Source organism: Podarcis tiliguerta, assembly GCF_965153285.1.
Source record: "Podarcis tiliguerta genome assembly, chromosome: 1".
In the NCBI taxonomy this organism is placed as follows: domain Eukaryota; kingdom Metazoa; phylum Chordata; class Lepidosauria; order Squamata; family Lacertidae; genus Podarcis; species Podarcis tiliguerta.
The window spans coordinates 41,392,051-41,419,758 of NC_139534.1; the positions used below are offsets into that span (position 1 = coordinate 41,392,051).

The 27,708-nt window shown below is 40.5% G+C and overlaps 1 protein-coding gene across 5 annotated transcripts in view; it reads left to right on the plus strand.

Annotated features, from left to right (window-relative positions):
* NCKAP5 (NCK associated protein 5) overlaps nt 1–27,708 on the plus strand; it is a 588,547-nt gene that overhangs the window by 107,437 nt on the left and 453,402 nt on the right. For all 5 annotated transcript variants that reach the window (XM_083404704.1, XM_083404711.1, XM_083404705.1 and 2 more), the window contains one exon: nt 15,736–15,861. In XM_083404704.1, the coding sequence (XP_083260830.1) occupies nt 15,793–15,861 (69 nt within the window). In that variant the 5' untranslated portion in view covers nt 15,736–15,792. The remainder of the gene's footprint in view (nt 1–15,735; nt 15,862–27,708) is intronic.

A 27,708-nucleotide genomic window follows, 5' to 3' on the forward strand; every position in this document is an offset into this window, starting at 1 on the left:
AAAAACAAAGCCATAAATTGTAGATGTGGCAGTGTGAGGATTGACTGCCATAGGAGAGATGCAGAAAAACTTTGATCAGCGAATTGTGTTTTTCTAGGAAATTGATAGTAAATCATGCCTTTTGGAGAACAGACAGTATCACGTGTGAGGTCTGACTGGGATGCCCCTGAAAGCCTTTTAAGCTAGAGTGTGTAATAAAGAGGTGAGACATGAAAATATGAATTGAATGAGGGCTACATTTATTGTTACAGATCTCAGCAGAGGGAAATAAGGGTGTTGGAGAAAATCAGTTGCATGTTGCCTTGCGTGAGCTGTCCTGCCCAGGACAGGATGCCTGGCAACATCATAGCCCCTCTGCCTTTAAGGTGTGTAGGAAGGCTTTCTTACCCCTACCCTGGGCTCACAGAACTCTGAGTGGGTAAAATCAGGCTGCTTAATAGGCACTCCATATCCAACACACAGGTCTCATGGCCCAGAGTGGCTCGCATCCAGAAATGTCCAGCACCCAGAAAGGGACCACCAGGTACTTACCTATTCACCTCACCACAATTCTATCCTTGCACCTTTCTGCCAACTGGGACCAGATTACTCTATTTAACAATACAGTCATACCTCGGGTTGAATGGGCTTTGGGTTGAGCACGTTCGAGTTGCGCTCCGCGACAACCCGGAAGTAACAAAGCGCATTACTTCCTGGTTTCACCACTCGCGCATGCGCAGACGCTCAAAATGACGACATGCGCATGTGCGGAAGCAGCAAAACGCGACCCACGCACGCGCAGACGCACCATCACGGCTTATGTTGCATCCCGTTTGCATCCTGAGGTACCACTGTACACACTGGCTAGTCTCAACCTTCCCAAATGCATACAGCTTATGCAACACGGCTTATGTTGCATCCGGAATGCATCCCGTTTGCATCCCGAGGTACCACTGTACACACTGGCTAGTCTCAACCTTCCCAAATGCATACAGCATAGAGTAGGCAGTATAGTGAATCAGATCAGTGCTGTGCAGCAAAAGGGGCTGAAGGAGGCAGCACAAGGGCTTATATTAGCATGGCTCAACTTTTCATACGAAGTGGGCTGCAAGTGTTATTCAACACAGAACCCATGCCTTGTTAGGCAGGCTGTGGAGGCCAAAATTTGACACCACCCCAGCCCTTGCACTGCCTTCCCAAGCCAGATAAGCAAGGTGTTGGGTTTTGTGAAGGAGGCATGAGGTAGGGTCCTAGAGCCCTACCACCTGTTTCTGAAAGCTGGGAAAGTGCTAACCAGGCCACAAGTTCGACCACTCTGGCTTATATATACTGACTCCTCCTTCAACGTTGCTCAATGTGCAGGTGCACATGGAACATCTCCATGTCATGCCTTTCCTTCTAGCCACATATGATGCGTCTGCTGTCAGCCTTGCACTGGCTGTTTGAGTAGTTTCCTGCTATAAATAGACACAAGTTCATTTGTCACAATGGTTTGCACATTGGCATTATTGTTTCTTCTGTCCTGGTGTTTTAACCATTATTCCCCATAGCAAACACATTTGTATTGTTTGGATGTAATGATCGTAGCTCAATAAACTATAGAAATGAACACATTTCTATGCAGTCAGGGAATGCATATGGTGGAGCTGGAGCTCACCTATATTTCCAAGTGTTCAAAAGACTTTGGGGCACACATTTCCCTCTACATGTGACTTGCTTCCTGCAGGAAACAGCTGTGTAGCACTGGTGTAGTTGTAGCAAACATGATTGCTGCAGAAAGTATAAAGCAGCTCTGAAGGCAGTGGTGTTATTTAAATTATGTGGTGTGTTAGTAGTAAGGAATTGTAGTTTAGCCATTCATGAGTTGCTTCATAGAATAGTATAACCTTCAACACACCCACCCACTCCTGAAATGACTTCAAAGGTGCATTTGCAAAATGAAATGGAAGTAATTATTAAACTTTTACACTATTTACCCCCATGTGTTTCCCTCTTGTTAAAGTTCTAGAATGGGTCTTCTAATGTATACACAGTGAAATAACTTAGCTGTAGTACATATCCTTAATTAAAATTATACTTCTTACATAAATGAGCAATGTCTGATACTGGTAAGATTTGGGGGTGAGTTTTGCCAGTAGAGGGCCATGTTAAACTGAATAATATCAGAATGGACCCTTTTAGTGAGCTGCAGTTTTTATGAGGACTTTAAAGGACAATATTTTTGAAGGTTTTTTTTTGTAATTTTGATATTTTATATCAAATTAGACTATTAAGCACTATTGTCCGCTCAACTTTTTTATTTCAATGGCAGTGAAGTAGTAGACTGATGCTTTTTTGTTTAATCTCAGCTCTTAAAAGTAGGCTGAGGAATTTTTCAGACATAAGTAACAGTTTCAGTCATCCATCATCCATAAGATAAAAGGATAGCTAGGTAGACAGATTAGAAAATGATGTGTTCAGAATACACTGATAAAATGAGAAAGTGGACATTTTAGATCAGCAAACCATCTTTATAATAAACAATTCAACCCAAAAATCCACTATTGATTTCTTTCTTACCTAAAACCTGGCTTTTCTGAATCTGTATGCTATGTTCACATTTTTCTGATTGAACGTAAAGGGTCATTCATTACCCTCTCAGTTGCTTGTCCTTTGAACAGATGTTAAAGGAGTAAGCCAAAGGGTTCCTCCTCCACAGCACCTAATTATAACTGGCACAAAGGATTAACAGATGTTATAATTGTCCTTATACTTTGCTGAAATGGGTTTCTGCATAATTTGTTTTCCCGTCTCTCACCTGACAATACCATTCCTGTAAGGCTGCATGGACAATGGAGACATGCCTTCAATTTGTTATCAGAGCTTGTTGTACAGTCTTGCAATTTATGTTATATTTATTTACATTTTTAGCATAGTTTTTGTATGAAGCCATGCAGAGAAAAAGAAAACACATAAATTGCCAGCTTGGATTCCCCCCCCCCCATGTATCACATTGTTAGCCTCTGATGCTCAGTAGCTAATGATGGGACATACAGTGGCACCTCGGTTTACGAACTTAATCTGTTCCGGAAGTCCGTTCTTAAACCAAAGCCGTTCTTAAACTGAGGTACGCTTTCCCTAATGAGTCCTCCTGTCACTGGTGCCCTTCCACTGTTCAGCTTCTGTTCATAGACCGAGGTAAAGTTCACAAACCGGGACACTACTTCCGGTTTTGCGGAGTTCATATACTGAATAGTTCGTAAACAGAGCTGTTCTTAAACCAAGATACCACTGTATACAGTAGAAGTGTTCACCAACAACAAGATTTAGCTCAGACCCCAGTTCAGTGCTTTGGAAAACAACCCACTTCACTCTGAGACACTTTGTACACTGCCTGATTCAGTGGGGTCTCTGCAAGTCCACTTGGTTCCTCCAATTCACTATTGAGGAATGAAAAAATGGTTATATTTTTTTATTGACATTTTTTTATTTGTATTTAATCCTTTCTCTTTAACCATGAATTCTAGAAGTTTGTAATTCTACAGGATCCCACAGACAATGCTAGATTAGGTTTGCCAGTGAAATGCTTTTGCCATAACAGCAATACAGTGGTACCTCGAGTTAAGAACTTAATTTGTTCCGGAGGTCCATTCTTAACCTGAAACTGTTCTTAACATGAGGTACCACTTTAGCTAATGGGGCCTCCTGCAGCCACCGCGCGATTTCTGTTCTCATCCTGAAGCAAAGTTCTTAACCCGAGGTGCTATTTCTGGGTTAGCGGAGTCTGTAACCTGAAGCGTCTGTAACCTGAAGCATCTGTAACTCGAGGTACCACTCTCACACTTCCATTGTTCCATTTATCACTGTATTTATTTTGTAAAACTTCCTGACTGTATGTAAGTGTTCTGTACACACTTTATATATCAACAGAGTTAAGTATATCTTTCAGTTTATAAAACATAAAGTCTTGTGTAGGTGGTTTCAGAAATCAGCCTTTTAAAACCCCAGATCTTGATGCTTCAAAATGACATCAAAATCCCAGGTAGAAGAACAGGAGTTAAGAATGAAATCCTGGCTTAACAACAGTGATATGCACAGCATTTTAATTATGCAGACACCTGTTCACCACCAACTTTTAGTATTTCATATAGGTCACTGAGCAGCCATCTCATAGTAATGACTTTCACCCACTGCCAACCTGGACTGAATCTGAAATGCCATTCTTGGGGTTAAAGGCTAAAATTCCAATTACCAGAAGTATGAGGTATCCAATTTCCTGCATTACCACACTGCTGAAGCACTGCTTGAGTGCTCTATATGTTTTCAGGAACGTGGAATCATGTATAAATTATGACTTATTAAAATATTAGTTGCATTGCTTTATGATTTTAGCAAGTGTTAATAATTGATAGTGAAGGAAAGTCTCATGCAGCACATAGCTTAATATGTTTATTCCTTTTGCAGTGTCTAATACTCAAAGGGATCTGAGAAAGAGCCTTTGTACCATAGAGCTAGCAGGGGGAACAATAAAACAACAGAATGTAGCAAGTGATGCACAACTTCTCTGCATGCAAGATTCATTAATAATTATCATGTGTTGAGTTTCTGTTTAATAAAACAGAACATTCAGCACATTGATCCATGGCTTCATAAATCATAGTTTATGGTTCATTAAATCACAGCTCTCTGTTCTGTCCAAACTAATATTTGGCTTAATACAGGTTAACAAACCAAGGTTATAAAACAGATTCAGAAAATAATCCTGCTTGTTTGTTAACTGATAAGCCAAAAGGTGGGATTGTGGCTCAATATAAGCCAGAATCCAGTTTGTGATGGCAGAAGGGTTGAGCCAAGGAAGAACACACAATCACAGCACTTACCCACAACTTTGCAAACCATGGACAAACTTCTGAATATTGCCATTCTATTAGAGTGTCATCAAATATTTAGAAAACAAGAAAGCTGTTTCTGGCATTTCTAGAATAATGTTGATTCAAATCCTTGATAAACCAATTTCATGTGCTCTTACAGAGGAGAAGAAAGCAGAAGTGAGTGTTGCCCACAATGCAGATTGAGAGTTGGTATTCATAGATGTGCTATCGAGGGAGGATTCCTATGGGAGCACAAGTATTATGCATCTATGTGCTTTTGCCTTTATGGAGCACTGACTTCCATAAGAATTAACATGATTCTACCTAAAAAGAGACTAGCACCTTTTACTAAGCTGAAAACATATTATAGCCTGATTAAGTTTTAGAATTCTTGATTTTAAAATAGCTTTCTATCAGCTGTTGTTCTGTAGATTTTAATAATATAGGGCTGCCATACATCCAGATGTTCTTTGGACATTACCGAGATTTCAAAGGCGGATTTGACATCTGGGGGGAATTTCCGAAATGTGGCGCTCAACAACTTTCGGGGTGTCCTGGTTTTTACTTTTTGAAATATGGCAACCCTAAATAATCTTCTATTGCTGCAATCAGAATATTCCTATTACTATTCCATTTTCTATCTTCATCTGTAGCTCTAATATTATTGTTAATGTCCTTCACCTATATACCTATTTTTCACCCATATACCTATTTCTTTTCTGTTTCACTTGAAATGCAGATGAGGTAAAGGAAATGGGTTGGATGACACAAAATGTAGAAGACTTATGGACTCTAAGTAGTAGTTCATGAACTTTTTTTTTTAAAATTTACATTTTTATTCATTCTGTAACAGATGGTGAGAATCCATCTGCAATTGCCAGTACCTCTTTGCAAAAAGTAAAGCAAACCCCTCCCTGTGAGCTAGCAGCTGACTGCCTCTGGGGAAATGAGGCATTACTGTTATTTATATTTTTCCAAAGCAAACCTCTCAACCTAGTATCTGTATAATTTGGGCCAGACACATCAATGCAGAAAAAAGAAAACCAGAAGAGATTAAGGGGAAAGAAAACCTATTATTCCATCGCTGCCTTTGATACATTGCTCCCTGTAGTGTATTTTATAGTACTTTAGCCACTGTACTGTTTAATATCACAAGTCTTCTACCTTTTCCCTGGAAATATGGCACCACATTTTATATTAGATTTCATTGTAGAGAGCGTATCCTAATCAGTCTCTATTTCATATCATTGCAATAATCTTCTAAAGCTTTTTGGCAATGGTTTACATCCTTCAAAAAAACATAAAATGGTTATTTCCCCCCTCTCTCCCAAAGGCCTTTCTTCATTGTTTAAATTCATTACATCCAACTTTGTTCGACTGTGCTCATAAGGCTACTGTTATGGCTGTTTTCCAAATACCTTTCAATATTTCTGAACTTGTGGTCATTATTGGTGCAGACTACTTGGAATACATGGAAGTGTATTATATGTGAATTGAATACTATTGTGCTGCTGTGCCACCTGATTCAGCTTTCAGCACAACATTTAAAATATGCTCCAAGCTAGAAAACACGGCTTCCCCTGCAATTTCCCAGATAGAATCCATTCAGGAGCCAATCTCTAGAACAGGGGTGTCAAACTCAAATTCATCGGGGGCCGCATCAGCAGTTTGGTCACCCTCAAAGGGCCGGTTGTATCTTTAGGACTATGTGTCCACTCTTTATTATCATAAATTATTGCCAATGCATTCAATTATTACTGTTTTTTGTAATAATGTAAGTAATAACTAGCTCTGAAAGCAAAAACATAGTCAGAATAATGGCAAGTAGATATTCAAATGTACAATTATTGTACAATTTATTGAAAAATGATTTTTGGTAACAGACAGTAATTTTTTTAAAAAAAACATACAAATATTGCCAAACATTGTTTATTACACATATGGCAAACACAAGGCATTAACATTTTTTTAACTTTTCTGACTAGATGGCTGACATCATTTTCCTGAGGTCAATCCATCGATGTCTGGCGTTAGGTCTTGTGCTGTAGCAATCCGCAAAACAGCATGGAGGTTGTTGCTTTTCCTGGTGGCTAAGGTTAGCAAATTTGGCTCCATGTTTGGTCTCAAAGTGCCGGCGTAAATTGTATTCCTTCATCACTGCCACTGCCTCATAGCAAATAAGACATACCGGCTTGTCTCCATTAATCACAAACATGTATTCACTTTCCCATCTCTCCTGAAATTGCCTTCCCTCTGCATCAACTTTTCTTTTTTTGGACATTTTTGGGTTATTTGATTGTAGTTTATGGTCCCTATACCACTGTAAAGTGACACGGAAGTGGTCAGTATATCCAAAGTTTACTGCTCAGACTTTTAAGCAGAATAATAAGCAGACCCCCCCTAATAAGCAGACCCCCCTCCCACATACATTATATGTACTTACAGTACAGGAGAGAAGGGTTCAGGCAGCCGTTGGATCTGTCACATCACAGGATGGCATGCGCTCAATATAAAAACAAGTGGAGGTTTCCTGAATGCATGTAAAGTGGAGGTTTCCTGTGTAGAACGGCTGGCGCCGCTAGAGGGCAGATGTTCTCTGGCTTGTAGGCTGCCGCGCATGCGCTGAAGAGGCGGCTTTCTTGTGTCAAAAAAAAAAAAAAGCGAGAATAAAAGGTGAAGGCTGGCGGCCGGCAGCGGCTACACGGGCCACATGACGAGGTCTGGTGGGCCGGATTCGGCCCACGGGCCTTGTGTTTGACACCCATGCGCTAGAATGTTTTGTGGTGTAAGTGGTGGACATTAGATGTGAATTCATAGATGTGTTACTGGAAATAAGTGCAATTAACCTGTATGCATGTGTGTCTGCCGTTGTACATAGGTTGGCTTGTTGTCTTTTACACATAAAATGAATGTGTGGATGATTCAGCCATTCTTGCTTTTTCATTAATCTATTGATTACACCATACAGGAAATTGAATGTGTTTGAGACATATGTAATTGACATTCATTTAGGTTTGTAACTTGGTCCTGGCAGGTGGATACAATGGAAAACACTCTGAGGAAAACCCACACGCTATTTTTCTAGAAAAAGAGGTGCCAAAACCCTCCACAAATGCTTCCCTTGTTCTCTTATTATGGCAATGGCACCTACCTGAGATGTGCCAGAACTGAGTTCCGGTGAGTTCCGACTGAAAAAAAAAGCTCTGAAAGGGCAAATCTGGTTCCAATCCATTGCTTTGAAGAACTGAGCACAGCTCTACAGTGACATGTGGATGATCGGTGGCATAAGGAGAATGCTGTGTAGCATCCCCATTCCCGAATTCATCTGTCATTGTCTCTACATGCATCCTCACTTTCCCAGCTCATATCTGTTCTGAACTCTGTTCGAGCATTTAGTTTTGCAACCTGAATTCCTCAACTGCTTCACACAAGTGAATGAATAGCAAATGTACTCCTTTGACCTTTTCGGTCATCTTTGGTATAATTTACAGGCTGTTTGCTCTTCCCCTACAGCATGCCCCCCCCAAAAAACCTCATGATAAAAACAGACAGCCAATCAAAGTATGAAATGTTGAAAAGGTTACCACCTTTGGTTTTGCTGTGTCTGTTCAATGTTCATAGCCTTGTTAGCAAGAAATACTCTAACAAGAACAGAAAATGCCATCAGATGAATCATGTTTCTTACAGAGAAACTGAGAGATGATATAAACATAATCAATTTTCATTGCCAATGCAGATAACTATGTCCCAAGCTTTCACATCAATCTAGAACATTTCCTCTTAAGTGAATATTGTTGGCCTTTCAAACTGCTGATTAAGGTAGTGAGCAGCAGATCTTAAGATATATTTTTGTCTAGTAGCTGTTATCTCCTAGATAGTGTAATAGTCAATTCTACATTTTATTATCATTCATTAAAATTATTTTTATACTAAACAAGATATCATAGAACTAGACTTCTAATTCTCATGTAAGATTCTGGGTGGTTTTTTGATATGACAGACTAATAGTGATTTGAAACTAATATAATATTCCAGAGAGTTCCACATATTAACTAACTAATTAATTAATAACCAATTAATTTGAAAATCAATTGATATGGACTCAGAGAAGGAAACAACTGCTGGTTGTCCAAGTTTCCTGATCAGCTAAAGGAACATTTCTCCTTAGACCTCTAATTTGAGTCGCTCTTATGAAGACTCTTGACACTGAGGTGAGGTGGTGGGATGGCTCAGGAGGTTCATCTTTTGAGGACAAGGCAGTTTACTGTCCAGCTTCTGTGAACAATAGGAGAGTTGAGTTGTTCATCTGGTTAGGACTGATATCTCACACAGGATATAAATGAGAACTGGGAAGAGGTCTGGAGACTTAGTATGGAGGGCGGGTTGTTTCTCTAGTCTAGGTGGTTTATTTGGTGCCTTAAAAAGCCGTCCATTTGTTTAAAGGCAATGTTTCCATGAACATATTGCACTTGCTCTAAAATGGTCTCACTGGTTACTAATGCATCTGTACGCTCAATTCAAGGTTCTTGTATTGACTTTAAGGCCTGATAAGGTCAGTTGTCAGCACCCGGGGCAAGGCAAGTCCAGAGTATTGGGGGGGGGGATGCCTACCTCTTTATGATCCCCCTTCCTGTCTCGGTATTACTGTGTATTCCATCAGGGAATTTGCCATTGACAAGAAGCAGGTGCTTTTCAATCAGTCTTCAAACTATGGAATTCCTTCCTCCTTGAAGTCATGCTAGCTCTTCCTTCGCTCCATTTGTTTATGTATTTATTACGTTTATATACTGACTTTTTGCCAATGCACCCATGGTGGCTTATAATTTAAAAACACTAAAAGAAGCAAATGATCTAAAATGTAGAGTCCTTTCAGCTCAATAATGGTTTTATCATGAGTCTGGGCCTTCCCTCAGTTCTTAAGTCACCTCAGGGAAGGAGTTACCTCAGGCCACTGATGACTCATATAAAGAGCCGGCGGTATGTGCTTTGAGGGGAGGGAGTATGCCTTTTGTTGTTGTTGTGTCTTTTCTTTTTAAGATCTTGCTTAAGCATTGTTTAGATTTGGTTCTTTGCACTTGAGTTTTTAATCTGACTTTTGTTGTTCTGCTTTTTTGAATGATGGCATCAACATGAGAACATGTCTGACTCACAGGCTGAATTTCTCCAGTCTGCCATTGCCAAGCTCAATTGCCCCTGAAAACGGTATTTCAGCTGTGTTTGTTCAAACATCTTTGCCCCACCTTTCCACTAAAAAGTGCTTAAGGTGCCTATTTTGCACTGGCAAAAATCTCATGCGTGCTCTAAAGGCAGGCCAGGCCATGTGTAAATAGGGATTTTTGCAAAAGCAAAATGCGTGAAATCAGCTGTTGGGGAAAACAAACGCCCATGGCTGCTTGAAAGAAGCAATCTTGCCTTGTAAACCTCCAAGCCAACCACAGTGCAATATGGTCTTCACAATCTACGGTAAGTCCTCACTTCAAAGCTCCCATCCTATCAGAAACCTACTGCATCACTTGCTCTGCTTAAAGCTCCCCCTCACGCTTGGAGTGGACCGGATAGAAATAGTGGGGGCTGTGACATAGAAACAGGTGCCACCTGTCAGCTAGAGAGACTGCTTGTCTGACTTGTTATAAGTCATTATACCTCAATTCTACCACAGCACTGTTGCTTTGGGAAGGTTTTGGCTAAGAGAAACTTATTTCTTTTTAATTTCAGGCTGTACATAATGTAGATGCCCCTGCAAGTTTTCTGGTTTCCTCTTCACCTGGCTGTCAGAAGCAGCCAAAAATTCTTAACTAGAATTATTGACTTATTTTTGTTGTTTTTAGCATTTAAATAAGCTCAGCTTGCTGCATACCAGAGATGGGAGGGTAAAAGGGTGTGGGTGTTAACATAACTCTTGGACTGACCTGATTCTATTCCCAGTGCAGGATGTTCTCATGCTTTGCAGAGGTAGGATGCCTACATATTGTGATAATATTTTGGAGCATTGAAGCATTTGGAAGGATAAGAAACAGTTATGGGATAGAAATATGTTACTCTGACAGATAGGAAGGTGGGGGATATAAATCAGCAATGTTGGTTTACAATGAGCGTTCCTCCGCGGTCCTGTGTACACTATGATATTACACTGTGATATTTTGTTGTGTCATAAAACAGTTTATTATGCAATAAACCACTGTGGTAGAAAAGGGTATTCACAGCACTGGGCTGCAGCACCAAAACAGTGGAAGGGACAAGGAACATTCAGACTCTGATGGAGCCAGCCATCACCATCCACATCACTGGTCCACAGCTCAGTGTTCTCACCTACCATGGCAACTGCCCACTATTGCCAGTCACTTGCACCCTTTCTTGGCCCTACCAGTAGTCTTCCTGGTCCTAGTGGTCCTGGGGTGGGACTTTAAAACAGAAGGTCAACGTCCCTCTGCTCTGGACTGTCAGTAGCAGCCGGCAGATGCTATTTTAGCTTCTCAATGTAGTGTCCAACATCATATCAAAAGGAGGTGGTCTTTCAGATATCTGGGGCCCAAGTCATTAGGGTTTTAAACACCTTGAATCAGGCCCAGAAATGAACTTGCATGTAATGCAGCTGTTTTAAAACATGAGTTTTAAAGGGATCATTAGCCCGTAATCTGCTGCATTTGGGGCCAGTTGACGTTTCTACATCATCTTTGAGAACATTCCCACATAAAACCTGGAGTACTGTGTCCAGTTCTGGGCACCACAGTTCAAGAAGGACACTGACAAACTGGAACGTGTCCAGAGGAGGGCAACCAAAATGGTCAAAGGCCTGGAAACGATGCCTTATGAGGAACGGCTAAGGGAGCTGGGCATGTTTAGCCTGGAGAAGAGGAGGTTAAGGGGTGATATGATAGCCATGCTCAAATAAATAAAAGGATGTCACATAGAGGAGGGAGAAAGGTTGTTTTCTGCTGCTCCAGAGAAGCGGACACGGAGCAATGGATCCAAACTACAAGAAAGAAGATTCCACCTAAACATTAGGAAGAACTTCCTGACAGTAAGAGCTGTTCGACAGTGGAATTTGCTGCCAAGGAGTGTGGTGGAGTCTCCTTCTTTGGAGGTCTTTAAACAGAGGCTTGACAACCATATGTCAGGAGTGCTCTGATGGTGTTTCCTGCTTGGCAGGGGGTTGGACTCGATGACCCTTGTGGTCTCTTCCAACTCTATGATTCTATGATTCTATGATTCTATGAAAACATTTTACATTAAACCAGTCTGAAAGTTACCAGAGCATGGATCAAACTCCAGCTCACAGTACATTGCACTAGTGGTACCAGCATAATTTTCTTTTCATTTTTAAGGGAGAATGACAGAGAGGAAAAGAGAATGCACAACATATCTATGTAGCAAAATATTAAAAGCAGTTACCATCCTTTAGGCTGTGGTATAATGTAGGCCGTGTACCTATAAAGGTTTTAAATATAGATGTAGCTTTCATAATTTTTCATGTAATCATTATACTAAGTTAATTATTGACCATGGGAGTAGCATATTATACATTTTAGAAGTAAGTCAATCAATCAATCAATCAATCAATCAATCAATATTACCTGTTTGGCTAATAGCTATATCTCTTCTTCAACCAGGATTAATAACTATAATTATAGATATGTTTAATTTAGGCCAGCTATCAGTGGAGAGTGGGAATTCTACTATAACTATTATTAACAACCTGGTATGAAATTTTTAATAAATTCCATTATTTATGTTTAGAATAGTTTTTAAACCACTTGATCAAAGAGATATCTTAGTAGTGTACAAATAAAATTGTACATAAACACATACACACACAACCATAAATCAACATTATTTGGATACTCGCTTGTTGAGGAGAAAGATGAGCAAATGATATTAAAATATATTTATTAAACGATAGATTAAGTGATATATTCTACTAAAGCAACCTTGGTGAATAGATTGTGAGCTGTACCACACTGCTCCTGTGGTCTGAATTGAGAAGCATAATGTATTGAGAATTGTATTTCATGTTGTCTTGCAAAGGTTCTTGAGTCTTGCAATATCCTGGAATATTAGATGCATTGACTGGGGTGTTCTTATTTTTTGCAGAAATGAAAAAGATCACACAAACACACACATTTTTCTGAAGTACAGTGGTACCTCGGTTTTTGAATGCCTTGGAAGTCTAACATTCCGGTTTTTGAACGTTGAAAACCTGGAAGTAAATGCTTCGTTTTCTAACGCGCCTCAGAGGTCAAACGGCTTCCACTGAGTGTTTCCCAATTTTCTCAATTAAATTTGTATACCGCCCTTTGCGCCTTAGTTTTCAAACGTTTTGGAATACAAACGGTATTCCAGAATGGATTAGATTCAAAAACTGAGGTAGTGCTGTGCTTCCTTCATAAGCAGGGCTGCTGTATAACAATATGTACCAGTGTGTGCTATGCTGGATAGTTTCCAAAGAACTGAATAGGCTGGGGAGTTGATAAATAGCACCTTTTACCCCTTTTTAATCCAGCTCCATGTGGTGATTGAAATGTTGTAATATTTAATTTGATGGTCTATTCTAGTGCCATTTAGAAATAATTACTATACTCAGTGTTATTTTTTATGTCAAACAGAAAAGATATCTCTCCCTCTCTCGCTCTGTTTTTTCCTAACAAGAAAAAAGTATAATCACACAGGATTGCCATTTAGTTGTGTGAGTAATGGACAGAGCCATGCTACAAAACTATCAATTTAACTATGGCACATATTAACTGTCTCTGCCTAAGCCACTTGAGAAACCTCTTTTGGCCCCAAAACTTTCTGGGCATCCTACTTTCCAGTGTTGTCTTTCACATCTCAAACACTTGGAAAGCTCATAAGACTTACTTTGCACACATATATTTACTTGAACTGGTATGTGTGGTCAGGGGTGGAGGAAGGGGGTGCAGTGAGTGCAGGCTGACCCGGGTGTCACCACTGAGGGGGGGTGACAAAATGTCGGGCGGCACTCACCGTGGGGCCTGCAGCACACCTGAGCCACATGCCTCTCCTGGGAGAGACGTGGTGGCTTGGGTGCGCACAAACTCTGTGCTGCCCAAATGGTCTGCCCGCTGCCCCCCCCCCCCCATGTAGGCTGGCTGAGTGGGAGGAGGCAGGCAGACTCCAGAGGCCCTGCAGTGTGCCCCGCCCCTATGGGCATCTCGCCCTGCCCCTGGGCGCACTGCACCAGGCACCCAGCAGCTTCCTCCACCACTGTGTGTGGTGTAGTGGTTAGAGTGTTGGACTCGGACCTGGGAGAACAAGGTTCAAATCCCCACTTGGCCATGACACTCACTGGGTGACGTCAGACCAGTCACAGCCTTTCAGCCTAACCTACCTCACAAGGTTATTGTGGGGATTAAACAAGGAGAAGGAGAACCATGTATGCCATCTTGAGCGCCTCGAAGAAAAGGTGGGATAATAATAATAATAATAATAATAATAATAATAATAATAATAGGATATATGCTTTTTAATTGGTTGTGCACTTGGAGTATTCATATAACACCAGAGCCAGAATACATGCAAGTTTTCAGACTAGCTATTGCAACCAAGGACTTTCAGTTACAGGACACTCTGTTCAGTTGTTCAGAAATGTGTTCACTGTGAGGACACGATGCTTTGGTAACAAGCTCCACCTCCATGCTATGTCCATTTGTGAATGCCTGAAAAGACTGCATGTATTGGGGCTCTTATTCAGCCAATTCTGTTAATATTGTTATGAGTTTTTCAGGGAGGGCAGATCCTCCTAAATTCTTAGATTTAGCTAATATTTGGATCTGGTGCAAATCCTTGCACAAATGGAATGACTTTGTTGGCTACAACTCATTGTCATTTGCCATAATGCCATGCCCCTATGCATGTTCATTGGACAACTGAATGGGGCTCTCACTTCCAAGGTTGGGCTACAGCCATCCAGGATTCTCTGAAGGAGCACTGCTCATGTGAGTAGCCTACTTATGTGAGAATTCAGTTCCTAAGAGCAGTTAGCTTAGCAAATGTATGAGCTGTTTATAAGTTCTCCTTACTGACATGTGGTAAAACAGGCATAGGCAAACTCGGCCCTTCAGATGTTTTGGGACTACAACCCCCATCATCCCTAGTTAACAGGACCAGTCAGTGGTGTAGCGTGGGGGGTGCAGGGGGGGCCGGCCGCACCAGGTGCAACATCTGGGGGTTAGGGTTAGGGGGTGCAAATCCACGGGTTAGGGGGCGCAAATTACTTGCCTTGCCCCGGGTGCTGACAACCCACGCTACCCCACTGGGACCAGTGGTCAGGGATGATGGGAATTGTAGTCTCAAAACATCTGGAGGGCCGAGTTTGCCTATGCCTGTGGTAAAATAACAGGGTCACAGGAACATAGGGAGCTGCTTTATACCAACTTTGACAATTGGTCCATCTAGTTCACTATTGAACTAAATACCGATTTGCAGCATTCTAGGCTTTCTGACAGGGGACATTCCTAGTTTAACCTAGAGAGGCCAAAGATTGAGTCTGGGACCTCCTGTGTGCAAAACATGCTCTACAACTGATTTGCAGCCTTTCAGGCCAACCCCACTTCAACTTCTGTCTCTTGAATCAGTTCTAAGCAAGCAAATTGCAATTATGCAAATTTGAAAACCCTCACCTGCTAGTGATTTGCCAGTTTTCCTTAAAATATAAATCCAAGCACAGCTTAGTTGTGATCTGGATGTATTCTGTAGCATTTTCAAGACCCAAAGAAATTCAATCAAAAGTGTGGGGGTGGGGTTCCAAACTAACTTAATTAAATGCAATTGGTGTATGTTTCATTGAATCAACTAAGCAGTGTTTTTATTTTAATTTATTACTCATCTTTCACCCTAAGGTACTTGGGTGGGTTACAGCAATTAATTTGTATTTATTTTTCCATCACAGTGAAAGCGGCAACAACCTGGCATTTCTAAGAGAATAAAGAATAAAGGATATTCAGCCATGGACAAAAAGCAGCATCTAGTGAAAAAGGAATTTAGCAAAAGATTTTCTTTGGACAGCACTCTCATGGTGAGTACAAAAGCATATCTATAGTTTTGGATATCTTTTTGGCATTGGGCGCTTGGGCCTTTCATTGCTGTGACCCTTTGCAACAGACATCCTTGAAGACTTGTTGAAGACCTTGTATTGTCAAAATTTCAAGAGAGTTTTTTTCTAAATAGCCAAATGTGAGTAAATGCTAAAAGACTATTATAGCTCAGCCAAAATGCAACTGTTGATAGGAACATGACACCTTGTTCGTCTAGATCAGAATCTCAGAAGAAAATGATGCCTTGTCCAGGGGAGTTTAGTGGATCTGGGATGCCCTGGTATAGGGGTGTCATTGATAAAGTTGTGTCAAGCTGAAAACCCAAAGTGGTTTAATCAAAGAACATTGCTTCAAGAAAACGTATGTAGTTAAATAATGTTCAAATAACAAAGATATATATTTCTGTGTTGGTGTTCTATAGCCATTTGTACAGTGCTTTTAAAGTATACATCAAAAACTTATGTCAGTATGATGAGTGTGCATGATCATACAGGCATCACTGGAAACCAGGATCAGCTGCTGAGAGCACACTTGATGGCAAACCTTGGTTTGAAATGGCCCTGTTAATGTCAGTGTTCATTTTGGCTGCCGTGAACAAAGATTGAACCTAAAACATTGCTGTCTCTCGATAAGCGACTTAGATGTGTTTTCTTGGTTAGTCTTTTTCTCCCCTAATAAAGGACTTGGGGTCACTCCACACGTTACATTTTCAAAGTTTACTCGTAAGAAGTGACAAATGCAATTCATGGACCTGTGCCTGGATGCCATTCTACTGAACATACACTTGGTAGACATTCTTTTACATAGAGCAAATGCATGGTACCTAATGTCCTCTGGTACCAGAAGTTAGTGATTTGTTGAGCACTGTAACTCCATTGTTACTTATGTGAAACATTCTTTTTTTAGGCATGCTTCAGACAACAAGCATGTACATGCCCCCATAATACTGTTCTACAAAGACATCATATGGCCATATTATCATATTACTCAACTCTGCCAAACACTGAACAGAGAGAGCTTCCTCTTCTGTAGTTGTCAACACATCCACATTTTAGGGAGTTTCTGTCAACTTTGCAACAGTATTTAGATGGGGGAGAAGTACATCAGGACCCACCCAGTTCTTTGAAACAGTTTAAATTTATGGATTTAAATTTAACACTGCTGGTGAAAGAAATGCAGAATTCTTTTTCAACCATGTCATGGCAGGATTCTTTGGAAAGCAGAAAGCAGAGGTGGAGTTGAATATCAAATCATGATAACTCCTGAGAATTACAGCATGCTCTAAAACTCTCCTTGCTCATCTGTCTAATGGCTAATGTTCGTGCCGTAACATTGAATGTGTTTAGTCAGCAGAGTAAGCTCTGCTAAAGCTAATGGGATACATTTGCAAATAAATATGGAGAGGAGAAGCAATAAAAGGAAGCCAAAAAAAAGGGGGGCGGCACGGAAATACCAAGTAGCCACATTCAGGCCAAAGTCATGTCCGTGAGTCTGCTTCCTTGCCTCCACTTCCAGCATAATGAATTTATGAGCTTCTAAGCAGTGAGAGAAGAGCAGCATTATTTTCAAAGAAATTAAGTTCCCAGGGTCAGCATTTCAGGAGGTCGCTGACATATTTAGTGACTACCCTTCAAATGTGAGAAAGCTGGTATGAGATTTCTAAGGATGATGAAATCAGCTGACCCAGGAAAGAATGGAAAGTAGAGATGAAAATCAAAGTATTTCTGGGTCAGTAATAGAGCAGTTGCAGAGATGAAAGAGAGCCTTCTGCCTTGTAAAATAAATCAAGGTACATCCCTTTAACCCGAACAAGGTAATTCATCAGCAGCGGCAGCACAGCAAGTTGTGGGAGTCTCACAGTAGTGTAGCTTTCAGGAAACTTTTAGGGTTGCTTACTACCATAATATGCTAATAATATAAAGCAGAGCTTCTGTGGCTTTAGATCTGGGTTTGAAAAGCAAAGCGACAGGTGATGCTTTCTCCTCGGTTCATATCCAAATGGGAGGGAAATAATCTGAAACTTATGCTTGTTATGCACTTAAAAAAATTCAGAGAAGTCTGGACAAGAAAAGGGAGTAACTCCACAACCACAACCTAGCATACTAGTCGCATTGAGTATGTGAGGACTAATTGTCCAGTCAGCTTTCTGCCCCACCTTAGCTGTAATTATCCCTTGGCTGGGAGAAAGGAGCCTAGTTACAACCAGTCTAGATTATTGCAATAAGGTCCACAAGGGACTGCATTAAAAGATGTTTTGGATTCTTCAGTTGGTACAGAATGCGGTGAATTCTGGACTCTTGTGGGGGCAATCAAAGAATAGAACACCAATATGATACTGGCTGCACTGGAGGCTAGATTGTTTTCAGGACTAGTTTAAAGTGTTGGTGGTGACTTTTAAAGCTCTAAACAGTGCGTAGCCAAGTTGTTTGAAGGGCTATTTGTACTTGTATAAACCTGTCTGGGTCTAAAAATAGGTTCAGGGAGTTGTGTGCCCGCCATCAATATATATTAGGTTGGCAGGCACTAGAATTAACCTGTGGCCTTCCAGATGCTGTTGGTCTACAACTCCCAGCATTCCTGACCATTGGCTATTATGGCTGGGGTTGATGGGAATTGGAGTCCAACTTCTGGAGGGACACAGGTTTACAACTCTTGTCCTATATATAGGACGGTGTCTTTTTGGTGTTGGCCCCATGTTTAATGGAAACTTATAACTTCATTCTCTAGGTATGTATTCATGGACCATATTTTGCTGCTTTTTAAACAGGCATGGAAGACATTCATATTTCAAACTGTTTATAATTTACACTTGGAATGTTTGGCTCATTTTCAACAGTTGGCTGTTCTAATGCTTTTATTTCAAGCTGCTTCTACAAATTTTTAAATAATTAAGTATATAAATAAACTGGTTCGATCATGCATACTTAAATCTGTGCATGATAGGTAACGTCTGTGTTCATGCCAGTGGAATTTAGAATGTAGCAAAGAAAAGTATGCTGGGAAAAGGTCTATTCGCCCGCCCCCTTTACAGTACTTGTCAGCACTGCCATCCCTGGAAATGTATCCTATCTAAAGCTCTGAATAGCCACCCACTTCCAGTCCATATAGACCAGCAGTTGCTAATATGATGCCTATAGCCACCACTCATCTGTTTGCATAGGTTTTTATTGGTGATCACAAGGCCTCTCCCCCACTCCTCACCCCATTGAAATTGGACTTGAAACAAGCTTTCTGTTTTAGCGGATTGAATAAGCTGTGTGTGTGTGTATGGTGACCATGACAGCCTCACTGCTTGGCAAATGCACCCACTGGCTCAAAAAGGATGCTGACCCTAGTATATACAATACTGAGCTAGATGGACAATGGTCCAACTTGGTGTGATGCTATGTTGATGCTATGTTCCTGTACACAATCACCATGTTTGCAACTAACATACTAGTACAGAGTTACCCTAAGTCAATAAATGTTAAGTTCTCTGTCCAGCTATTCTTTATGTCACCCCCTTCTATATTGAACAGACAGCTTTTGCCAATGCATTCAATATATGAGGCAGGCACTGTATTTAAAATAAGGACAACAAAACTGGTATTCAGAATGCAGAGAAGGCATTACATCATAACGTCTGGCTCCAAGTATTATTTTAGAAGGGGAGTCTAGACCCCAAATCAGAATGCAGCTAGTTAAAAATAGTTTCATAACTTGTAAATACGTACATCCCTATTTTCTGTCTCCTGTCACAAGCACATCACAACTTTGTAGAGCTGTAAATCAGAATTCGGAAATGCACATTAATTAATTAGCTAGGATAATGCATAGTTCTTACAGCTCATACATAATCTACTGTATATTCATTTTTAAAGTTAAATGTGCAATGTGGGACATTTTATCAAAACTCAGTTTAAATGTTTTCATTTTCAAAGAAGTCATATAACATTTAATAACATGGATATAGTGTTGCTGTTGTTAACATTTGTCTACAGCCCTTCATCCATAGATATCAGGGCAGTTCACAGCATAAAAATACAAGATAAAAACACAAAATACATAATAGAAACAAGAACGAAACAAAAACCTGCTGACCCCCTTCCATAAATGATATTATGTTAGGGCTGTTCAAATGGTGATCATAGGTTTTTTTTAAAAAAAATTGAGTTGTGCATCAGAAAAATTGGGCTGCTGTTGTGGCTATTAAAACTACTGCCCGGAAGAATTGTAAGCTTTCTTCAAATACATTCTTTTTATATATATATATATATATATATATAAAGTCCTTCTGTAACCAAGTAGAAGAAAAAAGAAAAAAAAAACACTCACATTATAGACCAAATCATTATTACTGTGAGGAACTGTTGCTTTTTTCACACTCTCTGTACAGTGCTCCCTGTGAAAATAATAAAAGACCCACCAGAAACGGAGGCCTTTGCCTGACCTAAAACTGTTCAGTTTTCTCCAGGACACATTTTGATCAGAAAAAGTCAGTGCTTCAAGCTGTGCTCTTTATTTACGAGAGTAATTCCCAAGCTGGCTAGGGAATTGCCTTGGATTGACACTTGCAGCTGTGATGGCATTTAGCTGAGCAGCCTTCTTGAGAACGTTTCATCTTTACAAGTAGCTAGCCTCTATAAAGTAGAAGTTTTTAAAGGGTGGGTTTTTTTCGTTTTTTTTTTAATGGGCAGCTTTCCACTTTCAAAAGAAGAGTGCAGTGAATTGTTTCTTAGGAGGCTGATTGCCTGTGCTCTCACCTTTTCAAAGCTTAGTTATATACCACTGTGATTTGCAATCGGATTAGTCTTAACAAGTGAGATACCTGTAATATTTGCTGCTCGCGGTTGGGAGGCATGGAATTGACTGGTGAACAGGAGCGCTGCCAGGTCTGAGGGGCTGTCCTAGTTCTTCCGCTCTCCCTTAGCTTACCAGGTGGTGGCAGGAGACAGAGGGTGTCCCATTTTAACACTTAAAGAGGTCTGGCTGGTGGGAGTACTGCACAGTGAGCCACCTGCCAGTGCCATTCTTCCCCCAGGAAGCATGAAGATGGTGGGTGCACCTGTAACCTTGGTCCTTCAGGGTGCTGTACATTCAGCAGCCCAATGCCTCTAGAAGTTAACAAATGGTGTGCTCATGCTGGGTGCTGCAGCAAGTTCCCATCATCTACAGGTAATGGAAGGGGGTCTAGGTTTCAGGGCGCAAGTCTGGCCCTAACATCACCACTACCAAGGAAAGTGCTTACTAACACCTGAACATTTATACATCTACCTGTTCTATGTTACCCTTTACTATTCAATCTACATCTATTTACCCCAGTATTATCTGAGGTGCCAAGCTCATCATCATATCATTACCTTAAGTCTGATCCCCATACTAACAGCCCTTTTGGGACAAGCTGTGTTTCCCCTGAACAATAGTCATTCCGAGATCTGCTGCATGCTGAAGAAGACTGCAGATAGCTATTTGCTAGCTTCCAGGGAGGTAGCTGAGTTTGTTTAGTGAAAACAACAGAGCTTTTGGGCACAACTAAGGGCAAATCCACACTTACCTTTGCTCTGCATTTCTAGGCACAAGTCCATGCTTTAAACTTCCTGTCTAAGCACTTTTTTTTTTTGCCCCTGTGCTTTCCCCGCAAAAGCCCACTCCTTACTTCTGAATCGGCACAAACAGCAATCTGCAGAAAACCTGAATTGCTGTTTGTTCTGATTCAGTGTTGAAGAGCAGCTTTCCTGGGGAAAGTGGTGGGGCAAAAATAAAAAGAGTGTTTGGACCTATGCCCAGAAAGCACAGGGCAACAGGTAAGTGTAGATGTCTGCTTTAACATTCTATGGCCTTTTAAATGTATTTGTGGGAGGACGAGTTGTTGGGTTGTTTTTTTTATTTTTTATTATGTATTCTGTGTTCTCATTTTGTAGTTTTATGTTGTGAACTGCCCTGTGATCTTCAGATGAGGGGCATTATACAAATTAAATAATAAATAAATAAAGTAAAATAAAAACAGGGTCAAAATAGTGTTTTTTATGCCCTCCCCGCACAATCGTGTTTGTAGTTTTGCAAGCCAAGATAATAAGAATAATTAGGTCTTGTTTTCCAAACTGTAAGGTGACCCACCTGAAAGATGGCAAAGAATGTGCCCTTTAACCATATTCAAGGTAAAATGAATGTGTGATTTCCCCTCGACCTCAGAAGGGGAAGGTGCCATCCCTCAGCACTCTAACTTATTAAGACAACAGCCAGACCAAGCTGGTGTGATACATTACGTACTGTCAAGAAACAGGCACTGAAGCTGTGTATTTAAAACAGTATCTTAAAAGTTAAGTAGTTCTATGTAACCTTTACCCTGCGTTGCTTTGTCAATATTATCACCCTTATGAATCAGCCTTTAAGCCTTGGATTTGAAGCATTTATTTATCATACCATAAAATCTCAATAACTAAGAACGCCCTCAGAATAAAATTTGATTTACAATCTTGGCATGTTTGTGTGTCTGGATGTTTCTCCTCTGGCTGCTCAGTCAAATACTCCACCCTATACCCCCAAATTAGTGATAGGCTGTCAATTCTACCACCTCCCTGCCAAGTATTTGCCTCGTGACTACTAGTGCACAGAAGAAGAAGAAGAAGAAGAAGAAGAAGAAGAAGAAGAAGAAGAAGAAGAAGAAGAATTTGAGTTTGATATCCCGCCTTTCACTCCCCTTCAGGAGTCTCAAAGCGGCTAACATTCTCCTTTCCCTTCCTCCCCCACAATAAACACCCTGTGAGGTGAGTGGGGCTGAGAGACTTCAAAGAAGTGTGACTGGCCCAAGGCCACCCAGCAGCTGCATGTGGAGGAGCGGAGACGCGAACCCGGTTCCTCAGATTATGAGACTACTGCTCTTAACCACTACACCACACTGGCTCTCAGCATGTGTGTGGCAATAAAGGAGACATCAGCAAATCTGTGACTAAGTTGTCTATTTGAGTTAGATGAAATTTACATAAAATTGCTGGGTTTCCTTAAGATTAATTATTCTAATATTTTAAGTCTGGATTAAATGTGAACATTTGAGTTGGCTCTTGGGCAATTTTGCAAATCTATGGACATGTTCACACTGTGCCCGGTGCATGCAATGGATTTTGGGGATGAGTGCCACAGCACACATTCTCACCTGTTTTACACACACACACACACACACACACACACACTGTTTGTTCACCCAGCCACTTTGTTCATAGATTGAAAATGCCCTACCCACATGGAAATACCAGCTCCATTTTTGTGACTAACATATTGTATGGCATAATATACTTGTATACAAACAAGTATGTGAGTTTAGTCTTAAGGTGTCTGGGTACAGAGTATGGCAGCAGGACTCCCTTATCTTTAATTGCTGGGTAGGAGAGGGAATTTTGATGACTGCATAGTTTTTCAGGGCTGAGGAAAGTTGTGTTTACTGAGGGCCAAACTACCAACAGCCAGGGTCATTGCTATATGCTTAAAAGATTTGAGGCACCAAGCATGTGGGGTAGGAGGGCTTTAACTCTCACCCTTCCTGACACTATTGTGGTCCTGATCCAGATTGGACTTCTTTGTGTACATTTTCTGTTGCAAAAAAAGACCCATCAAATTGAATGGGACCCTTCTTGCAATGTATATTGCAAGTATGGGATCCCTAATCTGCATTAGGATCCCAGTGGCAAAGAGTTAAGGGATCCAGCCCCCAATACTAACAATGTGGTGTGGGGAGATTGTGATTTTGTATACAAGGGCAGAACTATGCCATCAGGGGCACATGCAGTTTGGCTCTGAAATTCCATCTTCTACACAATTAATAAAGATAAAGAAGTTGTGTTTTCCTTTGTGCATCACTGCTCTTCCCATAAAACATTCTGTTACAGTAGTGAGGGTGTTGTTTGACTCTTAAGTAGTAATCCAATATTCTGCTACGTGAATCGTCCTTAAGAAATCATGAACACCTTCCCTCCCCATTGCCTTCTTATTCTAACTTACAGCAAAGTTATTTCCAAAACCAAAATGCTTCAGTTTATCCAGTGCTAGCTATATTCTTTCAAAAACTTTCAGAATTCTAATTGTTCTGTGGAACTGAAAAGTAACATTGCCCTCTTCATAGTATATCAATATTTGAATGGCATAGGGAATGGAATTTGTGTTGAACATGAAAGAAGAGAAAAATATTTCAGATGGGTTCAGGATCATGTGCTTTACTTCAGTTTTTAATGTTTCTCTCTTTTTAATCCTACCATATCTGCAAGTTGATATTTCCTGCCACATTATTTAAGATATACAGTCCTACAGGCACATGAGCACAGCCAAGTTAGCTTTGAACTCACACTTCTGATTTTAATGCACACACAATAAAGTAACAAAAAATGCCTGGAGGAAAGATAGGGGTTTTTTTTAATAAAAAAAAAGAAACACTTTAAAATATGATTTTGAACACCCAGGAGCTGTTTCTAAAAGGAATTATGCTTTCTGAACCAGTTCCTGTTTATTTGGAAAAGTTATTTCAATTATACATTGGATTAAGGCAATCGAGGCAATTATTGCTGATCACATTTTTAAAAAACGTGCCTATCCAGAAATGAATTCATTTATTCTCAGATATTTCTAAGTCACTTTTCAAGACTATTGCCTTCCAAAGGTGGCTTATGCTAATGACAAATATAAGATTACATTAAAATGTACAATGCAAATCACAATAGTACAACCATTTTAAAAACGTCCAGAGATTAAAATGCAATCAATGACGATAACAACCTCAGCAGCAGCCTATATACTAAAATATTTCTTCAATCAAAAGCCAAGAGAAACAGATGAATTTTCCTCTTTAAAAACCTCAACTGAACCAGACAGCTGTTTATCTTTCAGAAGAAAATTCCAAATGGTTGGAGCCATCACTGAGAAAGCCCTATTACTCAGGCCTACAACTATAATTTTGTTTGTTTATTAAAATGTTTGTTTACAAATACTTCAGAAAACCACACAAAGTGATTATATAAAATCATACAGTAAATTTATATTATTAAAATCAAAATTAAAATCAAACTTCACTTAACTATTGTGGAAAGTTGTAATCGTAACTGCCTGCCTAGGTCTGGTGGCATAGAAAAAACATTTTCAGGAGGTGTCTAAAAGTTGAAACAGGAGGCACCTACTGAATATCTATTGACAAAGCATTCCACAAAACTGGACTGATCATACTAAAGGCTCTACTGTTGTCAAATGAGCCCCTCTAACTCATGGAACAACCAACAACACTGATGATCTTAGTGACTGAGCTAGGATATAAGGGTGCAGGTGGCTCCCGAGGAACCGCTGGATCCATATGTAGAGTATCTGAAGCTAATCTTAAAACATGGGTTAAATGGGCAGTTCTGTAAATCACATTGACACAAATCTTGTTGAGCCTTAAAGGTCAACAACAATGAGTTAAGCCCAGAAATTCACTTGCAACCAGGACAACTGGCACACTTTGGGGGAGGGCTGTAGCTTAGGGTTGCCATATTTCAAAAAGTAAAAACCAGAACACCCTAAAAGTAGCTAAGAGAGTGGGATCAGTTGTCCTACTTTGTATAGACAAAAGTGGACTAGGTGGATCTGTGACCACTTCTTGTGTGCAATGTTTGAACAAAACCTAAAGCAGCACAGCTTAATTGAGTCATGTTGAACTACTTCAGCATGAGTTATTGAGAATCCAAGGCAGAACACATTTCTTCAAATGCTATTAGAAAGCTTATGTTGTTCTCAGTTATTCAGTTTCTATAACAGCGGTGCATCAGCAGAAAGCACAGGGTTTTGTGGCTCAGGCTGTGTTGCCTATCAATCCACCTATGTTGTGGGGGAAACTGAACTAAAATTTGAAGCCCATCTGGAGGTGCTTACTTTGACCAAAATATTTGCAGGATTTTAAGAGAAGCTTAAAAATGTTTCACTAACTAATAAGACTTCTTGAGGAGAGGAGCGGTTTCATGCATCCCTACCTAATGCCAAGTTTGCCTAAAGTAGAACTGAGGTAAATCTGGAGGTTTCTGCTTAGGCAAAACATCAAAAGAATTTCAAGTGATGAAGGTATGTCTCAGAGCTGTTTTGTCCATTCTCCAATGCTTATGCCTGAAAATCAGAACAGCTACTTTTATTCTTCAGAAAGCAGGCAAAAGAGGAACAATTGTTCTTGTGCTTCCCCTCATGTGGATTTTCTCAAGTTGAAATTGCACAAAATTTCACATTTTACTCAGTCCCCTCCTTCTTGTGACTGCTCTTATCTTTTCACTAGATGCTTTCATTATCCCCCAGTAGTGATTGCTGGTAAAATATGCCTCTCTTTTTCTTTGAGTGATTTGACTATAAATAATGTCGACAACTTTTACCTTGTTCTTTTATCTCGCTGTTCTCAAGAGCTTAGTTTTGTGGATACATTTTCAAGCAGTATTTCTATACTGTCTTCAGTACTGTCAAATTTATGATTCTGGCTTCGCTTCTACAAACCCTCATACACACTGAATATCAAAGTGACAAGCATTCTCCAGTATGGTGCATACTGGAACACAGTAAAAAGACAATGTCAGGGAAACTTGAGGCCTTCATTAATCAATAATAATAGCACTGAGAAGTATAATAATGCATTTGCTAGTGCAGTGCTTCTCAAACTATCTGATGTGGTAGACTGGCAGTCTATCATGCCCCCTACACCTGTGCCAGGGACTGGTAAGATATTTGGTCTCTGAAGTGTCCCATCCAACCTAGGTTGTGGTGGCGTCACCATAGATCAGCAACTGATGTTTAAAGCAGGATTGTACCACTTTAAAACATCATGGCTTCCCCCAATCAGTCCCGGGAATTGTTCTAAAGAATGCTGAGATCCCTATTCTCTTTAGAAAACAATTCCCATAGTTCCTGTTACATCGCTCTGAGGACTGTAGTTTTGTTTGATGCTACCGTACTTTAAATGCATAGTGCATTATGGGGCCATAAGTAAAAGATTGTTATACTCCAAGATGTGTACAGCTCAAATGCCACGGATTGTAGAGATTTTAATATTTTATTATGTTGTTAATGCTCAGCTGTCTCAAGCCCTTTCAGATGATGTGGGATATAAACCAATAAATCTCTTGTGTCTCAAAATGCTGAAGCAGCACCTATAGTCCTGGAAATCTCTTAACGTAAGGACTATACCTGCCCCTAATACTTGAAATTGGGAAAGATGAACACCCACGTGGACCATTTTTAAATAATCTGTGGGGCATGCATTTTATTGCTTGAATTGTCTTCTCTATAGACGCTTAAAAGGTAAAGGGACCCCTGACCATTAGGTCCAGTTGCGGATGACTCTGGGGTTGTGGTGCTCATCTCGCTTTACTGGCTGAGGGAGCCGGCGTTTGTCCGCAGACAGCTTCCGGGTCACGTGGCCAGCATGACTAAGCCACTTCTGGTGAACCAGAGCAGCGCACGGAAACGTCGTTAACCTTCCCACCGGAGCGGTACCTATTTATCTACTTGCACTTTGTGCTTTCAAACTGCTAGGTTGGCAGAAGCTGGGACTGAGCAAGGGAGCTCACCCCATCATGGGGATTCAAACAGCCGACCTTCTGATCAGCAAGCCCTAGGCTCTGTGGTTTAACCCACAGCGCCACCCGTGTCCCATATAGAGGCTTAGAGATGTCATTTATCCTTGTAGATATTAGCTTTTCTTGCCATTGTGCTTGTTGCATAGAAATTGTGTGATTCCTTTTCCTAAAGAGCTTTCATGTGTGGTGAAGACCAAGCATCCTTACTTTATCTCATGTCTGCATTCAGATACTTGGATAGTCTCACATTGCTTCCTCTGTGAATATCATAATGGAAAT